Raw genomic sequence first — 27,753 nt, 5'->3', positions numbered from 1 at the left:
CTGCAGGCAACGTGGCTTTTCAGCTCCACCAAAAAGGTTCATGTACAGATTGCATAAGCGAAGAATTTCCACATTCTTAACGTTTTTTTCTTTTTTGCGTGTGTTTCTTTTTTTTTCTTTTTTTTTTAAAGGAAGATTTCTTTTTCTCTTTTCTTGGTATTGCAGGCACAGAACGGTTACTGTGGCACTCAGAACACAAGCGTGGAGGCTGGGAGGTCAGCACCCCCCAGGTTCAACATTCTGCGTAGTAAAGAAAAAATCCCTAACAAAATGGAAAGTAAACAAAAAACAAAACAAACAAAAAATCATCTAGGACAGAGATCATCTTGGCAAGAGATTAGTTCCTTCAGGCCAAACAGTGCTTCTTGACTTTTCATACAGCAATAGGGGGAAAAAAAAAAATTAAAAAAATTATAAAAAAAAAAATTTAAATTTTTTTTTTTTTTTTTTTTTTTTTTTTTTTTACCCTGAACAGCTTGTCAACAACACAAATCTCCAGGCACCATCACACAGTTCCACTGGAAGATCCTTCAGTACGGTTTCACGCTCGGCGCCCCGCGCTCGTGCCTCCACGGGCACACTGCCCACCTGCCCGTCCGTCCGCCCGTCTGTCTGTCTGTCCGTGTGCCCTGGGGGTCCTCACGTCCGGATGACGCCGTTGCAGGGCGGGTGCTTGGGCAGGCAGGGCTCATCGGGCAGCAGGTCATGTGCAAAGACCGAGTCGTCCCCTGAGGAGCAGGTGCTGTGGGTGTCCTGGCCGGCCGGCGAGTACTGCTCGAAGGGCACCGAGAGGTCCAGGTACTCCTGCCAGGGGGACAGAGCCATCAGTGCTGGGTGTCCCCCGAGCCAGGGAGCAGGTGACCCCCTCCCAGCCCATCCCACCACACTCACATCGGTGGATGTCACAGTGAGGACCCTGTCCAGGTCTTCCACCAGCTGCTTGAAGGTGGGTCGCTGCGAGGGGACGGCGTGCCAGCACTCCCGCATGATCATGTACCTGCACATGGGGACATGGCACAGTCACGTGTTGTCAGGCCAAGTGACAGCTGCCCACCCATCTCCAAATCGCCAAGTGTTAAGCAGAGCCATCATTCACTCTTTATTCTCCTTTTTAATGTCTGCACAACACGTCTCCATACTCCCTTTTCTGGAGATTATACACCCTGAGCAACCTGGAGCAAGCCATGGATGGGGAGTGTGATGCAGACTTTGGCCTTAAGCAAAATCATTCCTGTGCCAATCCCACTTGCATATTTGGTGAGATATCTTTCTTCTGCTTGCATGTTTCCCATCCCCTGCTCCTGCCAGACACTACCACCCAAGGAAATCCACCCACCTGCTCACCCATCCCCAAATTGCTGAAGGAACCGCTGTGGCTAATGCAACTTCAGCCACTGCCAGCTGGGGGGAAGAGCAGGGTTTTGTGGAGCCATAATCCTCATTACTGATCATGTGACACATGACCATGCCCTCAGAGCACGAGAAGGAGCTGTCCTGATGGTGACACACCACTGTCCTGACGGTGACACACCACAGCTACGCCCCCAGGTGCCACCTGCCCAGCGAGGGGAGGTGCTGCATGTCACTCAGCAGCCTTGGGCTGAGGAAAGCCTACCTGGAGATGGCCACACAATTTCCCAATGGGGGTGTCCCAACAGCCCAGATCCCAGAGGGTTGTATTTGGCCTCAGAGGGAATGGGGAGTGCAGCAAGGTCAGCCCCCACCACACACTCACAAATCATGGGTGCAGTTTGCAGGTTTGTCCATCCGATGCCCTTCCTTCAAGAGCTTGAAGAGTTCCTCAACGGGAATTCCTGGGTATGGAGACCCTCCCAAAGTGAAGATCTCCCATAGTAGCACTCCAAAAGACCAGCTGGAAACCAAACAAAGATCTTTAAAATTCAATGAGGTTTTTTTTCCAAGCCCCCCCATATCCCATCCCCCTTGCTTGGCTTTATTTCTGTGCAGCCATGCATAGCTAACAAAGTCATCAATAGCATGACTAATTGCCTAGGCCATTTTTACTAGTTACTTGGAGATCTCTGCTGATCCAACTCAATAGCAAAGAAATCCCAGGCACCAAGTCTGAAATTGAAATGAGCATTTAATCAGATAGGTGACAGCCCATCTATCACCGCCAGCTCTTTGTTAGGTCTTCCACCAGCTCCACTGAATGGAACAAATCAAATTATTCATGCACGGCTTCACTGAATTGCAGGCTTGGAACCACAGGCCACTAATTGTGCAAGCTGATACCAAAACTTGCTTGTTACAACACCCATTTCACTGGCCAAGCCGGGAGAAAAATACCCCAACAAAAATCAGCAGAGCACTAATGTTACACACTTCAGTCCTGCAGCTGTGCTCTGGTTAAAAGTCCTTTTTTTCAAAAATATCTTTTGCCTTCTTCATTTTCTTTCTAAAAACAGGGATTATCTGTCTCTGTTTCGCTTTCACGCACACTCACTCTCCCATTCTCTAGCTTTGATTTATCTGTCATGCCCTCTGCAGCATTACCTAAGCAAGGAAACTATGATTTAAGATTAATAAAAGCCAAAATATCTGAAAAATACAGAAATAGAAAGGATTTGTTTGTCCAATTGCAAGCAGTGAGCTCTGGGGAGAAGGCAGGCTAGCTATAAAAATGCCATTATTGATCAAATATTACAATAAAAAGCTAGTGTGTATGTGGAGCTGCTTCAGCCCTTGCAAAATTCAGATGTGTTACTGATTTACATGTAAGGAGTGCTCTGCTGTTTGGTTACTGTGCAGAGGCACTAAGACAGATGAGACAGGATTAGAAAAAATAAAGAAAATAAATGAAATGGCAAAATTAACCTGACACTATATTTGTTGAACATTCTTTGATCAATTCTAACACGAGACAGAATATTTCAAGCTTGTTCCACATCCTTGACTGAAGTGTAGCAGTCTGGGGCAAAGTGTGGAGGACACCGAGGGTAATTATTTTTCTCGTGAGGTTTTTTCGGCAGAATATTTTTCAACTGCTGGATGAATCACCTCATCTATAAAGTGGAAGAAATACCTGCCTGCTTTCCAGTAATTTTTCAGCAGCTCCCTAGAGACCCTCAGATAAAAGCAACCAGATAACAGCAAAATAAAACCACGTGCGTGAAGATGCAGCTTGGAATCAATTCCTGTACTTGTGCATCCCCAGGCACTCCAGCAGGGAACAAGCCCTGGTCATGCTTAGCAGTACTTTTGTCTGTAAGATACTATAGGTGTTGATTTCTCTGTTGTGTTTTGGTTTTTTTTTAAGTGCGGGTTTGCTTACACATCGCTCTGGTGAGTATAGACCCGGTCAAACAAGGCTTCTGGAGCCATCCATTTCACAGGCAGCCGACCCTGTAATTAGGAAGACAATGGGAACATCCCATCAGCATATTCCCCCAGCCACAACGGCACCATCTGAATCTTCTTTTCTAATCCAGTTTGAAACATTTTCATTAACAACCACATCTGCCTTCCCGGTCACCGGGCAAAGCAGCAGTGGCCACATATAAACAGATTAGAGCGTTTGATCCCTGGATCTTCACTGACAATCTCTGCAGTAAATGCTCTCTGTAAAGGACTGTATTTCACTGCCAAGGCAGGTTTAACATATCAGTGCATCTAAATCTTTGCATGGGAACAGCATCCAAGGCTCACAGATGCAGTGAACTCTGTGGCAGAGCATGGGACAACACTTTCCATCTCTTTGTTTGGGAAGTACAGTTGACTCCAAGTCCAAACCCAGTTTAGGCTCAGCTTGAAGGGAAACTTCCAAAGAGTGAAGGCAAGGGCCAGGTCCTCTAAGAAACAAATCCTGATCCTGCTGGAGACTAAAGGAGGAGGTCTGATCCCATCCTTCATCAGGGTGATAAACACAGACTGTCATGTGAGAAATACAGGATGAGAAAGACTAGATTAATCATAATTCTCTGGGGCTTTGTTTGGCCCCTGGAGGGAGACAGAAAGCATTGTTTTGTGTTTGAACCATAATTTGGATATGGGGGAACTTTGTCCTCTCCTCACCCACTGTCTCACTGTGGGAGACAACTAGAGATGAGACACAGGCAGGATATACAAATGGGATTATGCTCTCAGTTGTTCCACACAGCTCAAACAGGGAAAAATCCATCTGATCTGTGATTAAAATTCCCAAAAATTGTTATTAATTTATGATTAAGAAATCCTGGCAATTAAGGAAGATTTCTGATATGCTATTGAAGTGGATCACTATGGACATGGTGAACTTCAAAGGACTGCCTGGATATTTAAACCCCTTGCAATCCCAGGACCTGCAGGTTCTGCACTGCCCTCAATCTTCCTCTGCCATCTCCTCACTCCGTCCTAGTTAGGTTTTCCCTCAGGGCTCAAGATCTGCTGCAGGCTCTGAACCAAGACACAGGGTTTATTCTCTCAGTCCTTCTTTTGTAAATTCATCTCTACAGAAAATATAAACAACTCCAGGCCTCAGCTCTTATCTGGGACCATCTTCTCACTCTTGGCAGTAGAGCCAAGAAGCTCAGATGTAAAAAAGAGAGAAATACATGAAAGACAGGTAGATCCAGGTATACAAGAAGTGACATTCCTCTGTCAAGGGCTCTGGTGAGACAGAAGTTAGCTCCTTGGGAACTTTATGAACAGTACTGGAGCAGACTGGAAAGGGTTCCATTCCTCTTTGGGAGAAACCTCAGTTTCTCTTAGTCTAAAGCATCCTGGCCAGAGCTGAGACCTCACAACCAGCTGCCAGCAGGACCAGGATCTGTCAGGAAAAAGCAGATGGTGGATAGACTCCTGGAACCAGCCTATCTACAGTTCCTCACCAGGTGAAGTCCCTGTCAGATTTCTTCCTCCTAAGCCCCTCTAGGAAGGGAGATGTGGAACAAGGGTCTCTTGCTGCAGGGATGACCGAGCTCCCTGCCAGAAGGAGAACTGCGTGTGCTTGGCAGCTCTGTACTTACATTGGTGGTTTTCTTGTAATAGTCAATGTTGTGAACGTCTCTGGCGAGGCCAAAATCAGCTATTTTCATCACATTATCTTCAGTGACTAACACGTTCCTGGCTGCCAAGTCGCGATGAATGCACTGTGAAAGGTGAGCAAGCCAATAAATAAGGGCTCGTTAGCTGCTCGCGCCTGGAACCCGCAGCACCCTGTGGTTTATGAGCTGCTGTTTCATTGACTCCCAGGCTCGTAAAGCTGTGGGCACTGCTCAGTTCCTGGCTCTGTGTGTCACCACCCCACCGTGCCTGCTCAGTGGGAACCACCTCTCAGCAACACCTAATTGGTGGCCTCGGGGCCGGCACGGCCACGCACGCGCCTTTCCTCTCCGGATGGGATGTACGGATGAGAAAGCAAACTCCTCTCCCCTGGGATGTGCAGCTGCTTTTCTGTGCTGCTTCCCCCAGGAAGAGGAGTACAGGGTAATGTTTGAGGGGGAAAGGATCTCCAAATTAAGGTATCCCAAATACAGAGGCTCACAGAATGGTCTGGGTGGCTGGTGCTTTTATAGGCGTTTTGTGGGTGCTAATGGTCCTGCAGGTGACAGCTGTACAGGAATGCCGCCAGCACATGGGGACTTTGCATATGGATGAAGCCTCCACCTTCAAAACCCCAAGATACAAAATCTGGCCTCTAAAGGGAGAAGCCTACAATGTTTTGCCTGGGGTTGTCCCGCACTCTGAGCATTCCCTGACTTTGAACACGTGGCTTTGACCAAGGGTTCTACCGAATGAGGTTTCTCAACTCACTTTCTGAGATGCCAAGTACTCCATGCCCCGTGCCACCTGGTAGGCGCAGGAAACCAGGTCCTTAAACGTCAGCTGCTCCTCGGGCAGCTTGCAGGTGTCAAAGGAATAGTCCATGCCAGGTGGGCGACGTGCCCTGAGGTATTCCCGCAAGTTCCCCTTTGACGCGTATTCCACCAACACGTAGAGTGGTCCTGCAAGGAAGAGCACATCAGCTTCCAGCAGAGGAAGAGCTCACCACCCAAATCTCCTCTGGGCCAGTTTGGGCAGCCAGTAATTGCAAAGAAGGGATGGCCAAATCTGAGCCTCCCACGACCCTGTTAGTCCCGGGCTGCTCTGCTACCTACCATCCTGCGTGCAGGCACCGAGGAGGTTAATAATGTTTTTGTGCTTCCCAATCATTTTCATCATTTCCATCTCAGAGACCAGGTCAGAAAGGTCTTTGTCTGTGGCATCATCTGGAGAAAGCAGAGGAGGAATGCAAAAACATGTCAGGAAGAAAGTAAGTGTTTAGAGGTATAGTTACAACTGTGCAGCCATGTGGGGCTTTGATGGGGAAACAATACTCAGAATATGGCAGTAATTGGCTTTATTCTACTTTGGGAAGAAGAATCAAAATAAAACCAAAACTTCCTACCACGGCAACAAAAAAAGACAAAAGAACAAGTAAGTGGAGGTAAATGTTCATATGGAAATCAATAATGCATTTTGTTTTCTGTTTCATCCTCACAAGTATTACAGAAAAAAAATTCACATTTTGGTACCTGCTTTGCTGATAGTTTCTGTCCCTCATCTCTAGGGGACAGCAGTTAATGATGGTGGAAGGTCAGGGCTGGGAGGGAATGTATTTTTTGGATGAAAAGTTGCAATTTCTCTACAAAAACTGAAAAACCTATCTACTAGAGTAGAAAAATTGGCAAAACCTCCCCAAAGAAATGTTTTGGTTTTGGAAAGATGGAAATGCTCCTACTCGCAAAACCAGCTTCAGAAAAGACTGAAGGAAATGTAAATTAACCAAACCCATTTCTGATAAGAAATATTACTTTTGTTCCCAATGTCCCTCCATGTAACCTCAAGCCCAGGCTGCTCATTGCTCTGCTTGCTCCAGGTGAACTCCTCAGCTGTCTGTGGTGGGGGCAGGATGGGAAATGGAGACTTATCCAGAGGCACCATTTCTGTCTCCCTCTAACTTCTCAGGTGTCTGGGACCAAGCTTCTTCAATGAAAAATTTCCTCAAGAAGGAGTTCTCCAGCTAAAATTCCGCAAACTCCATCTGAGGTTGCTGCACAAGCTTTTGGTAGAACAGGCAGCGCTGGTTAGGAGAGGAGTAAGGAGTGGGCTGATTCGTGGAGCTGGCCAGAAGTGAGGGGGATTCCCCTTCTTGTCAGGGATGCTATTACCCCTTGGCAGAGAACTGGGTTAATTCCCAGTCCCTCTTCCTGATGGGATTTGCACTTTTGCCTGGTCTCCAGGGACAGCCCTCACCCCCAGGCTATGTGGGTAAAGGGTAAAAAAGACTGTTCCTGCTTTCTTCTGTTGTATCTAGTTTGTATAAAAGACTTAAAAGAGAGGCAAAGAGAGGAAATCCCAGCACAACATGCTGTTCTGTCCTCTGTGGACTCCCCATACCTTTTAACATCTTGACAGCAACTGTGATGGCTTTGTTTGGCTTGTCCTTATCAATCCCAATTGCTTCTGCCATCACCACTTGGCCAAAACACCCCTCGCCAAGCGGCTTCCCCAGGGTCAGGCTGCAGGAGGAACAAACAGGAATGTTAGGGGGTCCTGGTGTGGGGACACTCCAGCAGGCACAGAGATCCCACCCAACCCGTGGCTCTGACTGACCGAGACCGTGTCAATTCCCACTTGGGATCTGGAGGTAGTTCCAGCTCGGAAACGTTGGCCAGCATTGGCCCGTCGCTGGAGGAGAGGCGCGTGATCCGGACCAGGGGCGTGTTGGAATTCATGGAAGAGTTGGACTCCAGCGACACCTGCTTGGGTAGAGCAAATGAAGTGTTATTGCCAACTGTATCTGCAGGGCAGGCCGTGCCTGAGATGGATCACTGAGGAGGTTTGAGCTCTCTGGGCCCACAGACAGATTTCTGGAAATTTTTAACTGGGAAATGCCCCCACCCTTGCAGAAATCCACTCGTTTAGGCACTTTGGTCAAGTGTTCAGCAGATGGAAAGGAGGGACAGGTCAGCCAGTGCCCTCCAGCACCAGGAGGTATAATCCATCCAGTTGTTCTACTGCATCTCCACAGCCCATGCAGGCTATGAAGTGACCTCCCCCATCCTGGAATGTCACTGCCCACCGTGAGCTTTCAGCCAAAGCTTGAAATCTGTACTCCTCACTGTGGGGTTTCACATGATGTCTTTTGGTCCTGCTCCTCTGCAGTTTCATGCAGCAGAACATCTCTAACTTCACAGAGGACCTTTGCTACCACCACAGGAACAGCTTTGGGCTCACCAGTGACATCTGTGAAAGCAGGAATGAGCACCACCCTTTCTCCCCAAATCCCTCCTCCTCCAGGGAGCCTGGACTAGACTTCCCCTGCCAGATGTGCTTTTTGTGGCACTCACAGCTGCACTGCCAAAACCTCTTGGGCAAGGCCAACAGCAGTGGGGGCTGCTCACAAACCAGTCAGCTGCCACCTTTGCCAAAGCTCCATGGGCATAGAAATAAATAAAATATTATTTATTTTACACTTCTAGGTGCAGCCAAATTATGTCCCTCTTAGGCAATGTTTTTCTGGTGGAACTTCTCACCTAGAGAGAGAATTTCAAAGAGATGGAGGAGGGGAAAAAAACAAACAAAAAAAAAACAACAAAAAGAGGGATACCATAGAGGGGAATAGGAATCTTGTATCTACTTTCTGTTACCTGTCTCTTGAGTGGGAATTTGGAGACTTTCTGAACAGTGGGGGTGTTCATGGCTTTTTTGTTTGGCATTTTCATCCTCCAGACAATCACCAAGACCAGCACCAGGAGAAGGAGGAAAAAGCCAGTGCCATAACTGAGAATGCCAGTGTACACTGAGCCCGAATCATCCATCTCCATGAGCTCCTCGGCTGCAGGGTGACAAGAGATGGCAGTCAGGACAGGCTGGGCAGCTGCCCACACACAACTACACACACAGCACAGAGAATCTGGGCAGGACTTGTTCAGCTACGTCAGTGTCAGTGACTTCAGTGAGGGGACTCTCCCAGGCCAGTGGTTTTCCACCTGCAGCTGTAGCTAAAACATTAGTTGGCTTTGCCCTTTTTGGGGTAATTTTACTTTGAATTTTTAAGAGTCCCCAGCCCACAGATTGAAAACCACTGCTCTAGGCTGAAGGTATCTTCACACGTCTGTGCTGTCCCTCTGACCAAGATCTTGCTCTCTCCACAAATCCACACAAGTTGTCTGGATGCCTTGGATGTGCAGGACTGGGGTTTGCTGCACTTTGTTGATTCAGATTCTCCAACAAACATTTCCACCAGACCAGTGCCTGCCCTGAGGGACCAAGGGGCTAGAACAGCACCCAGCAGTAAGACATCACACAGGGACAAAGTGAGAAAGTCTCAAGAGAAAAATCTGCTTAATTATTTAATGAAAACTTCGTTCTGCTGGGAAGAGGCTGGAAGGTCTGTCCCAGAGAGGGGGGACAGCCAGGAGGGTGATGGCATGAGCCCATCAGCAGTGGCCACCTGCTTGCAAGACTTCTTAGAGACCAGCAAAGATCAGCTGTATTTTCCCCCTTGTTCCTTTCAGGACAGGCATGTTGACCAGAGGAAGGAGCCATGGTGGGACTGATTTTCTGTCCCCCAAACGTGTGCTGGCATCAGAGGGACAGTCAGCAGTGGGAAGCTTTATGATGAAGTCATGCTGGTGTGGTTAGCTCAGTAATGGGCCATGTCCATTGCTGAGCAGTCCCTTCAGCAAGCAGCAGGAGCCTTTCCCTGGCAGCAGCAGGCTCTGTTTCAAGTATTTGGTGGCAGAGCCCAGGAGGACATGGAGAAAGGGCTGTTGGTGACACTGGGGGCTGCTCCAGCCTGTGTGCCTGATCCTGCCAATGGGCATCTCCTCCCACAAGACAGGAGTACCAGATCTGCTGGGATCAGGAACTGTGGTTGGTACTGCAGCTGCCTTGCCCTCTGCTCCCTGTCCCTCCTCCTGTAGCATGGACAGGGCATTGCAAGCTGAAGTTCCCCAGATGGGCTATATCCTGCACCCCTCTCTGTGGGGGCCTGCTGCTGCACAGATAGCTGTCCTTCACTGCATCTGACTTCAAAATAAAGTTCTACTTTTCGATTTTTGGTATGTTTTCTCCTGCTTATTTTTTGCTTAAATAAGAGGTGTGAATTCATAAACTGTAAAAGCAGAGTGTGAGTCAGATGAGACAATATCATGATATTCTGAAAATAACAGAGACATTAGTCTTCTAACCAAAGGAAATGTTTTCTCATCCAGTGGCTGTCAGAAACAGAAACAAGATCAGATCAGTTATTACAGAGCTGGCAAATAAACAGGAAAGATCAGCAGATCCCACTGGCAGCAGGGTTGGGCATGGAGGAGACCCTCTTAAGCCCCATTAAGTGATTACATCCAAATCACCCGCACAGATAAAGTCAAGATTAGAAATGCCAAAGTTCCCGGCTCCTAAACACATCCTGAGATGGATGTGTTGTGAGATGGACCCAAATGTGGTCTATGACTGAGTGAATCAAAGTGGGCTCTTAAGAATTTTGGGTGCCTTTTCAGCAGAGGGGTATTGAGTACTCAAGGTTTGCTTCTGCACTGTCTGCAAGGCACAGCACACACGAGATTTGATATGAATACTGCTGGTACGTTCCTGGACCATGCTCAAGCCTGCCCTGCAGCCAGAGGCAGATTCAGCAGGTGAAGGGGCAGCACAGCCTCATTCCCCCTTTTGCAGAACAGCTCTCTCTATTGCACATTCTGTGCTGGCTTCATTGTCAATAAGAGCTTTGCACATGAAAGGGCCACAAAATTGAGGTCACTCTGGCCTCGGGTTTCAAGCCCACTGCAGCTTTCATCGATCCCAGCTGGAGCAGGCAGCATGCAATGCCCCTGGGAGCCAGGACTCCTGTGCTCTGCCTACAGATGACTCTCCTTGACCTTCTGTTTGAGATCGCTATCTTGGCCTGCTCATCCGTGAAGTGGAAATAATGCTACAGGCAGGGAAGGGTGTACTCACACCAGACACTTATGCATCTAATTTTAGGTTAAGATATGAGGTCAGACAGAAAGGATCCTTCCTAAGATGATCATGTCCAATTTAGGTGCCCTGGATCATCTGATGGGAAGGTTTTCTTCTCCCACTGTCAGTGTAAGAAGACAAAGCTCCTTATTTTGGCATTTAACAGCCCTAACAAAGAGGCTGTGAATACCTCCCTGTTATTAGACAAAAAAAAGATTCTGTGTATTTTACTGTATCATTACTGCAATCATTTAAATTTTGAGACGCAATGCAAAAAGAGTCAGCTGCAAGTATGCAACAGGGGTCTGTGGCAAATCCCAGAGAAGAGACCTCCCTGGAAAACACCCCTGCTCCAAGCAAGGGGCAGCCTCCGGGAACTTGGCATTTCCAAAGCAAAACATTGAGGCATCCTGGAGAGGGAAGGAGAGGCCAGCACAGAAGGAAATACCTGGTAGCACCGTCAGCCAAGCAGAGTGATGTGAGAACCCAATAGAATTCCCTGCGAGACAAGTATATTCCCCAGCATCCTCAAAAGTAACATTTCGCAAGTACAGAATCTCTAGCTCCTTATCCGTTGTGTTAACACCTGCCGTCTACGGGGAAAAAAAACACACACATATAGAAAGAGGGAAAACAGAGAATAAGCCACATTCCCAGCAAGTGTGAGGACACCACAGGCAAATTTCAAAAGCAGATTAAGGTGTTTTTTTTTTTTATTTTCCAATGGCCCATCTTCCGCATTTATTTATTCATTCCCCTCTGCAACCTGTAGTCAAAAGCAAAAAAAAAAAAAAAAGTTCCCTTCACCAGGTTCTTACTCTGTCCCACTAAAGAAGCATGCAAGCAAAAGCATCCAAATGAAAAATTGCCCCCACAATATGACTGACTTTGGGTTAGTGAGGTGAGTACAGGGTGGGGAAAGAGAGATGGGAAATGAGGACAGACAGAAAGAACGGGGAAAGGAGGGGAGATGTAGTGGGGAAAGATTCAAGTGCTGATCAGAGGAATACACAAACATTATGAAAATACAGAATTTAGAATTCTATGAATTCTATTGAATTTTTTAGAATTTCTTCAGTGGGAATCTCAAAGCCATATATTTGATTACACAGACCTCAACAGTGCAGTAGAAATCTGGCTGATAACCAGAGGGTGCTTGTAAGGAACTTTCCTGCAGCAGCACCAAATAATACAGCAGACAAACCCTCTAGGCTGGAGTCAAACCCCAGAGCCCAGTGATTGGTTCTCCTCTCTGGTTAACATGTTTGCCTGCATGAGCCAATATTGATATTTATTTCTCCATTACCTCTCCAAGGGACAGAACTCATTAATTCAGTTTTGTAGGTGAAAAACTCAAAACAGTTTGGTTTTCCAGAGCTTGGAACGTCACAGGTCATTAACATGCAATTCTGTTATCAGCACTTAATTGTAAGGAAAGGAAAGGAAAGGAATAAAAGTATGAAGAGTTGATAGCAAAATTTGACAGTCATTTTATTGTGGGAATTTTTCCATGGCAATTGCTGTATAGGCGTTACAGTCTTGTAAAAAAAAAAAAATTAGCAAGAAAATAAGATAAAGCCATTCAGCGTCAGTTGACAGGGTATAATACAAAATGAATAGTAATTTTAATCACTAGATTCTTAAAAATGTTATAGCTCATTCTTGCAGTTGCCAGGGCCTTGGGACAGAGTCTGTGGTTTACCTGGTTTTGGTTTGCGAATGTGGAGCCAAAATGGCTTTTCGGCTATGCCTACGAAATTGTTGGCTCTACACAGATATTCTCCTTCATCTTGTTCTGTCACATTGAACAGATTTAGGTTAGCATCGGCTTCAGCGTTTTTACTGATCCAAGACTGCAGGAATAGACAGAAACCTGAACTTCAGTAAACCAAACAACAGCTCCATCGCACCTACATCAGCTAGGATTGACTGCGCACAGCTCTGGTGACATCCCCGGCTCACCCTGTGGTGAGACACCTAACCCAGCACTGGGTGGTGAAAAGAAGTTGCCTTTGGTCCCCAAACCACGAGCAGGTGAACTCCCTTCCCTTCACACATGCGATTTTTTTTTAAAAACAGACCAGTTTGCCCCTTCTCCATCTGACAGCACCCAAAGGCTCGATGGTTTCTCACTAACTCTGCAGACAGGAGCACCAGAGAAAAGGCTTAAGCAGAGATTTGTGTTTGCAACCCGGCTCAGCAAATACTGTTTCAATTATCAGATTCCAAAATAGAATTTGGAAACAAAATATAAGCAGTGGCGGTCTGAAACTCGCTGCTGACTTTGCCTTTCAGAAATTAGCTGTAATTTTTTCCACTGCTTATAGGAGCCTCTTCTTTACTAAATAAAGTGGTGTATATAAATCAAACAAACTTCAGACTTTTAAGCAATGGGTTTATTTCTCCTCTTCTATGCTGCCACAACAGCACATCAGCTTTTTCCCTAAACACTAAACAGTTGTTTTTATTTTGGCTGAAAATGCATAACTGTTTTAAGTGGCCTCAGAAGAAGCTTCAGTTCTGGAAATGAAAATAAAGCAAATGTCTTCTCTGTTTCAGTCTTACACTCTCCAGCCCAGTCTTGATGCCTTTCATTTCCAAGCCTGATCCTGCCAATATGACTTGCAGCTCATTAAAATCACTGGGGCAGCCAGATCTGATAGGTTATTAGGAACTGAACCCAGAGGAGGCACCAGAGGAGCCCCAGTGTCCATGTCTGATGACAAACACCACCAGTTTTGACCTGAGCTCATCTCCAAGGCTTACGTGCAAGTCTGTCTGCCCTGACTAGTGGGGAAACGTGCCTGCCTGCTGTTGCTGCCTTGTTTATAATTAAACCAGGCATGTTTCAATGCAGAATGTACTATTTAGCTTTTGACAAAGCTTGGGCACAGTGTTGCCACCCCCTCTCTGTAACTGGAATGCATTTAGTGCTCTTCTGCAAAGAAAAAGGGGTTTTCTTTGATCACAAATTAGCTCAGGCTTTCAGGAACTGATGCAGGTGATGGCTTGGTTTTGTCAGGCTGTTTAAAAAATGGCTTGAAAGTACAGCATTCAACTTATCCATCTGGACTTGGGTGGGGTTTGACACCCCCTCACCCTCCCCTTTAGATGTAGGGGTGTAGGGGGGGAAATTTCACAAGCTGGGCACCTCTCTGTCTCCCTTGCTGCGATGGACACTGGGATATTCCCCACACTTAAACTGCCCCACAGCAGCTCCTACACTCCACAAAATCTCCTGAAAGCAGGAGGGAAGGGCAGGCTGATAAAAAAGCCTTATCTCCCCACAGGCAGCCCAGAGAGAGCAGTTCTGTGGGCAGGGGGGCTGTTAACAGCACGCTGCTCCTGCCAGGATGCTGGGGCAAGGCAGCAGCACTGCACGGCATCAGGGAAACAAGTCCATAGAGCCAAAACAGAGCGGCCCTGAGATGACAGCAAGATCATTTCATCAGATCTTTACATATATAAAAAACAAGCACACCACGTTTAAAAAGGAAAAGGAAAAAAAAATCCCTGCAAAGCTGGGCCTGACACAGCTCTGTGGAGGCCCAGTACTGGCGCACAAAGGATGCATCCCAAAATGGAAATGCTCCGTGCCCCAGCGCTGATGCCGGCATTAATACAATTCAAAGCATTCCTGATTAACCAGAAGTAGTAAATAGACGTGTGCTGGTCCTATTCAGCAAAAAAACGTAAAACCAAACAAAACTTGTGCTTTCAAACGCCTGCCTGTGCTCCCCTTCGAGGAATGTGGAGCCTTTGCCGTCCACAGAAGAGAAGGTATTTGGCAATTCTAATTACCTACCCACCCCGGTGCCGCTCCAACTTAATTTTAAAACACTATTTATAAGGACTATTTATATGTTCTTTGCCACAGCAAAATGGGGGCTTGTGCTTGTGACACAAGGCACTGTTCACAGCCGCTCTGCAAACTTCCAAAAGGTAGCACTTTATCCCACGGGGACCACACACGGAGCCCAGAGACTATATGAGATGGCATGTGACACAACCAGCTATTCAGAGCTTGGTGCTGGGCTGTGAAACCAGGGGGAAATTCAAATATGCATAATTCAAACACATTTGGAGAGGTGGAGAGAAATAAAAAGTTTTCTGAACTCGCGAGAAGCACATGTTGCCAGTCCTGAAGAACTGTCTCCAACCATTTCTTCCAACCAATCTGTTGTTTCAATCTGTGTAATTATTTCCAGGGTCTCTGGCTTTTATTATAATGTATCTGTCTGTGTTACAGTTTTGTAGATACTGTCTGATAAGTGGTGGTTGGTTTTTTTTTAAACTTCATACAAAGAGAAGAAGGGTGTGTGCAGCAGGATGTGCACAGACAATGTCCACACACACATGACAGCCTCAGCTTGAAGCTGCAGAGACAAAATCTGCTTTCAGCACTAACTGCAGAGCCAGAAAAACTCCATTTGGCCCCACATATTTTAAGAAACACCACCACATGATGCTTTAACTATTTTTTTAAGTATTTTAGAAGTCCAATGTGCTCCTCACTCCCTATCCCCTACTTTTATATTTATATTAGTTGAGGGGAGCCAAATCCCCTGGCTTTGTTAGGGCTGTAATCTGAAAGCTGCCTTTCAAGAAAGCATTTTAGCAAAGTAATGTCTTAGTATGTACTTTTTGCTCAATTTAAAAAAAAAAAAAAAAGCTTTTCAGAGCATTGGTAACAGCACTGTTCACAAATTTAGTGGCTGGAACAAGATTATGTTGGCTCTCAGGTGCTGGTAGTTCAGCATTATTTGGTATGTGCATGCTGCAATGTGCTTACTTGGAAGAATGTGTTTTAGTTGGGAGACTTTTAGTTTAATAAACCCTGAGAATACCTCCATTGAAGCTGTAAAAAAAGGGTATTTTTACAATTTTAGGTCAAATGCAATCTGACAGCTCTTTCATTATGCTTCATTTCTCACGATTGCCTCAGCTCTTACAACTTTGCTTATCTGTGCCACCACAGTAGTAATGTTATCTCTGGCAAACAGAAGAGTTTGGAATATCGATTTCAGGACATTTTTGCTGTATCTCCTCCAAAAAGAAGAGTAATCCTCTGGGCAGGCTCACAGAAGGACTGCCCTGAGGGTGAGAAGGAGGAGCGAGTACCAACCTTCAGCACTGTGACATACGGGGTTCCATCCGGTCCATATTTGCTGCCATTGACTTCCACGTGTTTCAGCCACTGGATGTGAGGCTGGGCATCGCTGTAGACCTTGCAGTGAAATTCCACATTGCTCCCTACCACCACGGTCTGGTTGGCAGGGAGCCCTGCTTGCAGGATTGGTCGGTGGGGCGACCTTTCTGGAAAACAGAAAAGAGGAGAAATCCTAATTTACTTGTCTTATTTTTCTCCCAGCAAGTATTCTCCTCTGAAACATTAATCTTTTCAGGGGAAAGGGTACAAATTAGGTTTGTCCCCCTCAGGTTCCTGATCACTGCTCTACCCAGGGCTTCTCAAGCCAGACAGGGAAGGACCACCTGGGAAAGGAGGGGGCATTTCAGCCCTGCCATTCCTCCTCTGCGCCCTTTGCAGACCCGCTAAGTAATTTTCTCATCACAGATGTGAGCCCGAATTGTTGGCCAAAAAGAAGCTTGTTGTTGGTTTTAGAAGACACGTGATCCAACACTTTGGGAAAGAAACCAAGCTCCTGCTTCCCATATCCTACCACGCAGCTATTCCACACCGCCACAGATCAGCTGTTGAGGGAAAGCAGTGGGGTCTCACCTAGCACATCTAGCTGGTAGGTGTGCCTGATGTTGCCATATTTGTTCTCCACGACGCAGGTGTAATTCCCTCGGTCTGACGGCACAACGCTCTCCATCACCAGGCTCCACTGCTGGTGTCGCAGCTAGGAGAAGAAACCAAAACATCAAGGTCCTGGTCAAGCACCACCATCACCAGACCTTCCAAACCAATGAAAAATCACTGAGCTTCCACACACTTGTACCCCAGAGGAAGGCTGAACATCACAAGCACCCGTTTACAAGGGTAATTAAAGGAAAAGGAAAAAGTTTTTCATGGGAAGAGTAATGAAGTTCTGGAATGGTCTGCCCAGGGAGGTGGTGGAGTCACCATCCCTGGATGTGTTTAAGAAAAGACTGGATGTGGCACTTGATGCCATGGTTTTGTTGAGGTGTTGGGGGTGGGTTGGACTCAATGATCTTTAAGGTCTCTTCCAACCTAGTAATTCTGTGAATTCTGTTAAGTCTTAATGAGAAAAGACATTAAGACCAATGCAAAAATGATGCAATACAACGGAACATATTGAGATTTCAATGGGGACTTCTATATGTTTCCACAATAATCACAATAACAAAGCCAGCTGACAACAGAATGTGGCACCCCTCACTAGAATAATGACTTCAGCAGGCATCACATAGGACCTATATTTTATGTATTTTATATATTTTAATATTCTGATCTATATTTTAAAATGTGTGTGCTAAGGAGACAGCAGGTTATGGCATTTGTCTGAACAGAAACAGGTTTCTCCAACTGAGTTAGTCCCCTAAATTCCCTCTAAAAAACAGGAGCAAACAAGTCCAGCCTCAAATCTGGTCCCTAAGATGCTTGGCCAGCCCTTCTATTTTGGCACTGAGTTCTATACTAGTTGGTTTTTTGGATGTGGCTCATGTCCAGAGCTGATGGTGGTTCAGTAGCAGGAGGGAAAGCACAACCCATGCCTCCACCCTGACCTGCTGCCCTGTGATCTCAGCTAGAATGTTTGTTTCTAATGATTATAAAGGAAATAATGGATGTGGAAAGCTAATCTTGAATTAATACAGAAAGCAACCAACAGTAACAAAGATGACTTCAGGGTGCACAGCATATGAAAGCTCTCCAAATCTCTGGATATTAATTTGATGCCTTCTGCTGCCCAAAGCAGAACATTTAACTTTATTAAACATTTTGAAGGTGACCCCAAGGACACAGAAATAGGAGATTTACAATAATGCTGCACTATAGAATGTCAGGGGCTGATGGAAAAAACAAGGGTGTAATTGCTCCTGGAGATTTCTTGCTGCAGCAGGTGAACTCAAATATGAAGTCATTTAACCTCTTTTGCTACACATAAATTGCATCCACATGCTTTCCCTAAGAGGGCCAAGTTGCAATCAAAGCCAGAACTGTGCAAAGAGCAGGTTTAAAAACATAGGACTAGACAGCTTAGTTGCAAGATAAGCAAGCAAATGTCATTTTAACAATTTGTAGACCTCTGCAGCCCTGAAAACAGCGCTGCTGAGCACCCAATTTTTCAGAGAACGCTGAATATGGCATTTCTTTTCATTTCAGAGTATGGGTAACAGCAGGCTGTGACCAAACATTTGGTACAGACATCTCAGCTGTGGCAGACGTCTGGTCAGCTCTGACTGCACCTCTGCCCACCCAGGATGGCACAAATGGAGGAGCTCAATGAAGGAGCAGAACCAACATCTCACCTTTTGTAAAGCCACATTCCCCTTGCTGCACCTCTGTAACCGTGTGGCAATTACAGAGTAAGAGAAGCTCTGAGAACAGAGAGCCTGGACCCCGAGTCCACAGCTGAACACACCAGACTGTCACGGAAGTTTCAATGCAAATTTGTGGCTGCTCAGTGGCTCATTTCCATACTGGCTTGTCTCATAGTTGTGTCTAAAGGCTTCTTTAAATACGCTTCTCAGCATTGCAAAATGTTTGTGTCTGGAACCCCAACAGCAACTACAAGGAAATGGGGCTCCAGACACATGGATGACTCCCTAGTCTGACCTATATTCTAAAACCAGGTCCAAATTAGGTGTTTTACAAAGGATGCACTTTCAAAGACACTTTTATGACACTTTCAAAAACTTCATCAGGTTTGTGATGGGAACTTTGTACTCTGCATAGAGAAGAACCTGGGGGCACAGACTCATGGGGCAGAACTTGTTTGGAAACTTAGGAAGACAGTTTTGAAAACCTTTGGCAAAAGAGTAATTCTCATGTTAGGATAGTCACTGCACTTGATAAAACACTAGAAACATGAAGTGACTTAGTGCAGGCATTAATCAAGTGGGTGAGATACTGGAAATCCCTCTGGTTTATTTGGTGTTGTCATTCTTGGCTCCGTGTGAAACAAACATTTACAGACACACTTGGAACCTCGTGTTTGCCAGACTGGTATGCAAGTCAGTGCAATGGTCTGGGGAAGGGATAATCCTCCATCTCCCCTCCCCCTCAATCTTCCCTTCTAGGGTCATTTAACACACACAGGCTTACGATATTAGAGATTCCAACACGGATTTAACCATTAATGCTCTCTGGGAAATTTCATATGATAAGTCATATGAATTTCCTTTCTTTACCAGTTTAGGATGAACTGTAATAAAACTAGGTTAGCCTGCCTATCATGTTTTCAACACTCACCCTTCTCCCTTGCAGGCTTTACACTGGCCAGTCTCACGGGTCTAAATGCCATGTGCAAGAGGCAGATGTGGAAGAGTGGTCAGCTTTCATTTGCTGACAACAGGCTTCTCACAATCAACATTAAAAGTCTTTCACACACTGAAAACAAATGAGAACATTCCCAGCCCAAGGATTTCTGGGTTAAGACCAGATCTCGAGATGAAGCAAACCAACCAAACTCTGCCAAATCTGGATCTTGCCCATTCTTTTCAAGCTGCCTAATCCTGTTATGAAGTTAAGTTGTAACAGGGAATTTAAATCTCAAATACATGAGATACCGAGCAGGTTTTCAATCCCCTTTTCTGGTTCAAATCTCAGTTGATATCTATCAGTATATTTATACTGGATGAGATTTACACTAGATTACTTATATCTAACTGTGGCTCATGACCAAAAGCAAGCAAATAAAGGAAGGAAAATTACAGAGAATGATGTCTTTATATCAAGAATGGGACAAAGAACTACACCTAGACAGAGAGCTTAAACCAATCTTCCTGAAATTGTCCTGACATTGCCTTCAATAGCTCTTTTAAGCATTGACTTGTTGCTGAAGGTGCCCCCAGAGAAACAAAGCACAGTGATGCCAAAGACTCACTACTGTGTTTCAGAGGATGAAACGTGTCAATTTAAACTCAAAGATAGATTAAAACTTCTGGAAAGTGGGTAGGGGAATTGCTTTCAGCTTCAGATTTTTTTCTTCTGCAGGCATAATTTAGTGCAGCTGATGTGACACAGTTTAGTAAAAAGCCGTTGGAATGGCGCACGCAAGCCTGAAAACACTTCAGGATGATCCTTACAGCCTGCAATTAGTAAAAGATGCTTGTGCTTTCTGAATGTCATCTGCTGAAGAGCAGTCTACCCCCAGGAGTTGCCTCCCCACTTCTTTACCCTCCATGGCTTTTCAGAAGATCCAAACCCGAGCGTGTTCTCAGCCTCGTCCAGACTGGAGCAGGGACAGGACTGAGGAAGGAGCTTTAAAGGCTTCACTGAAGCCATCACAAAAGGCTCTTTCAGGAACAGGTCTGAGCTAACAGGAAAGAAACAGCCCAAAACTGTGGGGAGGGGGGACTTTTTCTGAATCCTTCTCTGGTTTCTGGAGCATGGCACACTTTGCATGCCCAGTCCCCTTTCAAAACACTACGGATGTGGCAGGCATCAGCACACAGCTATTCCGAGTTCTGATGAAGGTGCCTTCCTACAAGACACCTTTTCCCCTTAGCAGCAGAGTCCAGGGATATGTCAGGGCTGGCAGAGTGCAGGCAAAAGTCACTGCTCAAGAGTCCTTCCTGCCATGATGATTTTGTTATAATCAGCTGCAGCAGTTTTATTGTCCCCAAATAAAACCAGAAAAAAAAAAAAAAAAAAAAAAAGGAAAAAAAAAATATTCTGATTGTGACCTCAAGGGGACAAAGTAAAAAAAACAGCAGCAAAATGTGAGAAAAGCTGATTTTTCTTTTAAAATCCTGCCACAATTCATTGTATAAAGTAGCACAGAGACTTCTGGTTAATTAAATAATTTGACTGCAGTGGAGTTTTGTGTCCCTGAGCTCTATCTGTAGACATGAGCCAGAGCATTTTCCAGAACACCTCATGGTAGAAAGGAAGCAGGAAGAAGAAAGCAGCCAAGGAGCAGATGCTATTACTCTGGCTACAAGGGAATCCAACACTTGACCAGGGGTCAGTGATTTATACCACAAGAATGTTAATGACTACCAGCATGATGATCCAGCTCTTTGGTGAGGTCTTTCCTATACCTTCAAAGGACACTGAAGAGGTTTTCTTTGAGAGCTGGGAGCAGCTATGGCTTGGTCCACACATCTCAATGTACTGGGCTCATGTCCAGAAATTAGGACAGAAGTTTCTGCTCCTACTTTTTCATCCCTGTTCACAATGCAACCACAAACCCAGCCCCATTTTTACCTACTCCCTGAATGACCACTATAAACAAACTCAGAGGGAATTAGCCTTTGATCCCAAAGGACAGCAGTCCTTTTTAACACTTTTGGTGCCAAGCAATTCCCAAGAGTGCAAGAACCACCTCCATTTCTACACACTCAGGACAGTGCTCTTAAAACTACCCATGTTAATCACCGCGCAGTACAACTTTCTTGTTGGTAGAAATAACAAAAAATTGAGATCCGGACCAAGGCCTTACCTTAATGCCCCCAATCCTGTGCTCCCCTTTGAACTCCTTGCCATTTTTCAGCCAGTAGATGGAAGGAGTTGGGTTTCCACCCGCCGGACATCGGAAGCGAACGGTGTTGGCGGCGGGAACTGCCAGCAGCTTCTTCTCCATCTTATCTGGCCGGGTCCAGAAGGGGACACCTGAGAAAGGAAAAACCAAGCTGAACAGGCCCCTTTCTGCAGCAGAGGATATCAGCTGGTGAGCAGATGCATTTGAGGAGTCTTTGGCATGTGCAGATTGACAGTTAAATTGCTACCTGCTGCCGTTAAGATAAATGACACAGAAACGCTTTCCAGCTAAATGACTCTCATTGACATAGAGAGGGTGTTTGCATTTCAGTTTTGTGATGAAAGGTTCATGACCAGGTTCTTGTCTTGGTAATGCCAGTATAAATCTAAAGTGGTTCCTTTCAAATCAACAAGTAGAGTTATCCCAGATCAGGATGGGAATCTGGCCTCAGTGAGTAAAAAGATACAGATGTACCTTTGGGACATTAGTAGCCAAGAAGCATAAACAGCAGAAAGATGTTAGAACTGTAAAAGGATGTTGATGGGCCAGCAAGGGAGCAGAGAAAACGTATGAGCTGAGTGCACTGGAAAATGTTCCTCCTCAGCGAGTACAAATGTAGTGTATCCTCCTTAAGGGAAGGAAAGAAAAAGAAGCGCCAGTGCCAAACTGGTTTATCGTGTTTATGTTCTTTAAGTACAAGTGATTTTAGTTTTAAGGATTCATGTTACCTTTGAACAGGGATAAATTTTAAAACACCAGTGTTAGCATGAGATACTTTTTATAATCTGCCTCAAGTACAGCTACGTTCCTTGGCTGCGTTACAAACATTACATATTAACTCCAAATTAAGGCAGCAGCAGCGGCAAACTCATTATACTGGGAAGAAAGAAAAAGTTTTGAAAAAAAGCCTCCCAAGCTTTCATTTCTGCTTAAGGCAACTCTGCAGAGTTGCACACGCTGTGCTTCCCCTGCCACACCAGGGCCACATCCAGCTCCCCAGATCTGCGCTGCACACCAAGGGCAAAGGGAGATGGGGGCAGGCAGTGTCTGGGCTGCAAAAGAGCAAGAAGGAGGGCAAAGAGTGTAAATGGCATCTCCTCCAGTTGGGTAGGAAAATCTCACAGGCATGGAGCACCTGTTGCAGAGGTATGTGTGCTTCTGGCCAAGACAAACTGACACTGGTCCTCCAAGAACTGCCTTGGAGAACAGAGAACACGATGGCACCAAAGCTGTTAGGACAGACAGCCTTTGCTGCTGGCCTCTCTGCAGTGGTGACAATGCTCAGAAACACCAGCCAGCATCACAGCCCCATCTCAGTGCTACTCTGAAGCCCCTGTAATTCTCCTTCTGCTTAGTGACAAATGTGTACAAAATTTTCCCTCTTGCTGCATGTCTTTGAGATGCATGGGAGCTGCTCCATTTCTCCAGCACTCCTTATCCTTGAAGCATTTGGCTGCATGATACCCATCCCATTACAACTCCAGTAAGTCAGAGATTGACCCCACCTTGGTGTAAGTCCCCAGTGTCCCCCATGCAGGCTCCCTGCAGCATTCCAACTCCAAGGATATTGCAGGAAAGGTCATACAGCTCAGCCAAGGCAATCCATGCACCCGCTGGTTTTTAGCACCTGCCAACACTTTCCCCATGTTTCCTCCACTTGGCAAAGTCCATGAGGAATTGGAGACCAGGAGCTCCATCCAGGATGCCCCTCCATGTGCTAGAGACAGCCCCACTGGGCACACCTCACGTCCCCTCTGCCTTCCCACCTCTGCAGTGGGATGGCTGGACATAGGTGCCTCAGTAACGCCATCTCAGGGCAGGGAAATCCAGTACTGAGGGTTTGCATCTGCCCTCAGCCTGCCTTGCACAACAGTGTGATGCCTATCAGAGTCAGCCCCACGTATCAGAGGGATCTGTGCTCGCACATCCCGCGTACGCCTCATCTTTCAAATAACGAAACTGCTTAAGGCCCTGTTCTTGCCAGGATCCAGCAGGAGCATGGCTGGCACAAACAACAGCAAAAGGAGGAATCCCCACAATTCCCATGGCTCTGGAAAATCCCAGCTACCAATTCTGCTGTGAACACACAGCACATCCAGGAGGCCTGAAGTACTACGTGATAAAGTGAGCTAAAATGGGACATCATGCAGCCATCTACTGTTCCAGATGGCAGAACTGCACAAAAATGGGAAATATTCCACAAAATGTTAGAAGGGAGGGTGCAACAGCTAAAGAAAGAACAGGTCTTGATGGTAAAAGGATGATGCTGTTCTAGCACGAGGGAAGGGCAGAAACCAAGCAAAGACTGGGCAAATCCCCAGGCAGCAACAGGGGAGTGAATGCAAAGGACACTTGGGGTGGTGTTGGGAAGGCTGGAGAGGAGAGGGCTCCAGAAACCCACGCTGCTCCGTGGTTTCTGAAGCCTGGGCCATTTTCTGGCCAAATGCCTCCTTTTGGCAATGCATCTTTATTTTCTGGGGATGTTACAAGAGGTTAACAGGGCTACAGGGGAGAGGTATGGCAAAGGCCAGGCACGGATGGAAAAGTCCCCTTTTGCCACTGCCACAGAGGGCAGCCAAATAACCTGTCCTGTTGTTTAATTAACATATCTGCCCACAAGAAATCCCATTTTATGGTGTTGGTGACAATCATCTAGGCACAGAGGTGTAATTACATCACATGGTCACCTGGTCAGGACCACGCTCCTCCTTTTGCTTTTTGGGGGTCTTCCCTTTTACACAACATCTGCATGTGCTGCAGGGTGACATTTTATCACATTTTTTCATTCAAAAGATGAGTTTGAATCTCACAGGAGATCCATCAACCCACTGGCTGCAAATATAGTCACTGAAGCCAAGGGGGATTTTGCTATCAGACATCAGGGAGGAGCAAGATGGAGCCCAGGAAAGTTTCCAGCTGGGGATATTCTCCATATGGAGCAAAAGCAGGATTCACTCCTGCCTGCTGCAATTAGACACCACTTCTTCCCTGAGTGCTTTCCCTTGTTTCGGTGCTCTTCTGTAAGATTCAGGGCTTGCCAGGGCTGGGCACCCCTGGATTATTGTGCCAAGACTCAAACAGGGCATTGCTCTCAAGTCAAACTGGAACTGGAAGAAAGCGTCTACACATTGAAAACAGCGCCTTTGTTCTCACTTGCAGGAGCAGTGAACAAAAACATCCCTGCTTTTGCTTTGCTCTGCCCTCTGAGTCCCTTCATTACCACTTTTTAAGGGCCTGAAAATGTTGCTAACTCTTCTTTTCAAGCAAAGCTTGCAAAGCTCCAGAGAGTTTTGAGAGCGGGAAAAGAAGAAGGATGAAAGACAGGAAAATTTTCTAGACCCACTCTCTGTAAATTAATTACCAGCAATGGTTTTGCATGTGCAGGTGTGAAAAAAAAAAAGGGACCCCCAAACATTATCACCAGCCCTTTCCCATCATCAAACACTAAGCCTGACGGTCCGTTTTGTTCGTCAAAGACACCGGCCACCCATCCAACTGGAATGACCAATTAAAAAAAAACCTGAGAGCAATACTTGGAATAATTAATACAGCCAAGCACTCATTTAGCAATTAGGAGCTGCCACCAAATTCTGTGGCAGACAGAATCAACCCCTAATTGTGTAATTTCCCCAGCTGACGCCTCCGAGGACAGAGCCAGATTTAATTGGAGATTATGGGGGCTCTTTGAAGGTGCTGGGGCTGCGCAGCGGGGGCTCCAAACAAACAGATACAAGAGGGGTAGGGAGCACTGGGGCAGAAGCACAGTGTGTGAAAAGGGAGTTTTGTTTTTGTTTCAGGGCCAGGAAAAACAGCTGTAGAGAACAGAGGTATTAGAAAGCCTCTTTCTGCAAAGGCGGATCACGGCTTGTGACAAGGCTGCTACAAACGAGCTGATCTGAAGCTGCAGAAGTTTCTCCTTATTCTTTTCTGCTGCCCATCCCTGAAGGATGCTCTGTTTCTATGCTGCCTATCAGAGAGGAAGCTGAGAGTGAGCAGAGCAGGGCCCTCCACATGGAATTTGGTATTTCCAACCCTTAAAATTAACAAGATTGGCTTCAAACTCATGATGCTATCGGAATCAGCTTTCCAAACTCTCCACTATGTGAGGAAGAGAAACTCTGTTGAGTAACACAAGCCAGGAAAGTAACTTATCATCACAAGGGGCCAGGACAAAAGGATTTTATTCAGTGATATGCAGTGTGGCAACACTCACTGAGCCAGTCCAGGATGGATTGCTTCCCCCTAAATATGAGACACCATCAGTTATACTGACTAGTTACCTTTAAGGTCGCTTCCAACCCTAACCATCCTATGAGTCTGTGGTATTTTTATTTTGCATTAAAGCATTTTTTGCCTTTTCTCCTCCAACTGTTGACCACAGCTGTGTGTGATGCCTGAGCAGGGGCTCATACACCCCACTAGTAGGGCACATTTTTGCCACAGGAGATAGAGGACTTAGGTCTTTGGGTTGTTCACAGAACATGGCACAGCTACACCGTGTGTGCCTGCTTGCTTTGGTCCTTCAGCCCCTGTTCCTGCTGGGATGTCCTGCCAGTAGTGGTACCAGGGTAAATAACACAGCTCCCCAGACTCAGGAGATCTCTGAGGGTTAAGTGGAGAATCTGACATCAAAGAAAGCAACACAAAGCACACCCATGTCACAAAACGCTGCGAGGTTTCACTGCACTGACCCATTAAGCTAATCAACCATTTTTAAAGCAGAAGAGAATCCAAATTTTTATAACGAGACATTTAAACAAAGCCAGCCATTACCATTAGGTCTAAAACCAGAGACAACCTCAAAGTCAAGAAGACCTAGAAAACAGGCTATAAATACATGTGGTGAAATGTGTGTTTTCCTTTTCAGTGAAGTAAAAAGTCTTTCTGTACCATAAGCCAGCTGATGTTTTGTGATACCTGTTGCTAAGAGATTGAGTTCTCTATAAACCACATTAAAAAACGTACAGAACAATCAGTTGTGCTCCCCAGAAGCTGCTCTGCAGCAGAAAAAAATCCTGACCAAACCAGACCTTCCCTAAGTCTGTACCATTCTTCAGCAGGTACCAGGAGCCCTGAGTACCTCTGTGAAGGTGCCTGTCACCTGGCAGGATTTGGCCCCTAATTAGAAGCTATCAGAAAACCACTAATTGCTGCTGATGGGTCTCCTGGCACTGTAACTCACCATTACTGTCCACACAGCAGTATTAACTCACTGCAGTGGCAGACCTGTTTGAAAGAGTCCTGCATGTGCAATGTTACGGGCAGGAGAGATTTTCCAGTCATGTTGAACTTCTGCCAATGTACATAGCTGATTGGGAGTTCAAATGCAAAGACATCTATTTATTTAACATGCATACACATGGGCAGCTCACTCTGCAGAAGTATAAAGAGCAGAATAAAACCCAGCACTAACACCTCTGAGGCCTGTAATGATCCTGATTAATGCTACTGCACTTAAAGAAAGCAGCAATGGGACTGAAAGAGATTCACTGTGAAAGCACCACGCACTGTCCTGGGACTCTCCTCCTCACAGGAGTGAAAGAAAAAGGCAGTAAAGCCAAAGAGGTTGCTCTCACTTATGCCATCAGTAAATTTGGCCCTTGGCTAGTGTATGTTTTGTACTCTGACCCCTGTCAAGACACTGGTAAGGACCAGAATCAGAATAGTTAAAAGTAAAGAAGTCAAGGTTTGAAATGGTATAAAACTGGTGTAACATCAGTGCAGTAAAAAAAAATATATACATAGTAAGTGGGCTTGTCTGGATTTACATGAAAGGAGAATTTGTAACTACTCATCTGTTCAGATTCTCAGTATCAAGTCTTCAAAATACAGTACTGCTGCTGTAGGATTCCACAAGAGCAATACCACTCTGGGAGCTGTTCCTAAATTTTTAGATAAATTTCATCGTGGCTCCATCCTAAGGTAACTGATTTCAACACAAAGCTGCTGTGTGACTACATGAACACCCAGATGAGCTGCACTGCTTGGGAGCCACAGCTTCTGCAAAGAAAAGGCCCCTGTATCCCAGAAAAATGAATTACCTGTATCTTCTGACTCATCATCGTCATCCTCATCATCACCTGACGAAGGGGAATCTGGAAAGAGACAAGAAAGAAGTGAAGCAGAAAGAGGACTGCAAGTGGGGACACCGTGCTGGATGAGGCTGTTG

At 45.9% G+C, this 27,753-nt stretch overlaps 1 protein-coding gene across 2 annotated transcripts in view; it reads right to left on the bottom strand.

The window, feature by feature from the left end:
- Nucleotides 1–452: 452 nt before the first annotated feature.
- The window catches only part of FGFR3 (fibroblast growth factor receptor 3), a 52,899-nt gene continuing 25,598 nt past the window's right edge, over nt 453–27,753 (bottom strand). Inside the window, exons 3-17 of one of the 2 annotated variants that reach the window (XM_041459046.1) lie at nt 27,626–27,679; nt 21,546–21,715; nt 16,694–16,817; nt 16,079–16,269; nt 11,402–11,546; nt 8,634–8,821; nt 7,597–7,745; nt 7,381–7,502; nt 6,099–6,209; nt 5,755–5,945; nt 4,968–5,090; nt 3,296–3,366; nt 1,736–1,873; nt 892–997; nt 453–804 (exon numbers count right to left, since the gene is read on the bottom strand). In XM_041459046.1, the coding sequence (XP_041314980.1) occupies nt 640–804; nt 892–997; nt 1,736–1,873; nt 3,296–3,366; nt 4,968–5,090; nt 5,755–5,945; nt 6,099–6,209; nt 7,381–7,502; nt 7,597–7,745; nt 8,634–8,821; nt 11,402–11,546; nt 16,079–16,269; nt 16,694–16,817; nt 21,546–21,715; nt 27,626–27,679 (2,048 nt within the window). In that variant the 3' untranslated portion in view covers nt 453–639. The remainder of the gene's footprint in view (nt 805–891; nt 998–1,735; nt 1,874–3,295; nt 3,367–4,967; nt 5,091–5,754; nt 5,946–6,098; nt 6,210–7,380; nt 7,503–7,596; nt 7,746–8,633; nt 8,822–11,401; nt 11,547–16,078; nt 16,270–16,693; nt 16,818–21,545; nt 21,716–27,625; nt 27,680–27,753) is intronic. The other variant, XM_041459054.1, reaches the window with a different exon arrangement.

Source organism: Pyrgilauda ruficollis, unplaced genomic scaffold, assembly GCF_017590135.1.
Source record: "Pyrgilauda ruficollis isolate IOZ18807 unplaced genomic scaffold, ASM1759013v1 scaffold1, whole genome shotgun sequence".
In the NCBI taxonomy this organism is placed as follows: Eukaryota; Metazoa; Chordata; class Aves; order Passeriformes; family Passeridae; genus Pyrgilauda; species Pyrgilauda ruficollis.
The sequence above is the reverse complement of the archived record's forward strand: the minus strand, read 5'-3'. Positions and strand labels throughout refer to the sequence as shown.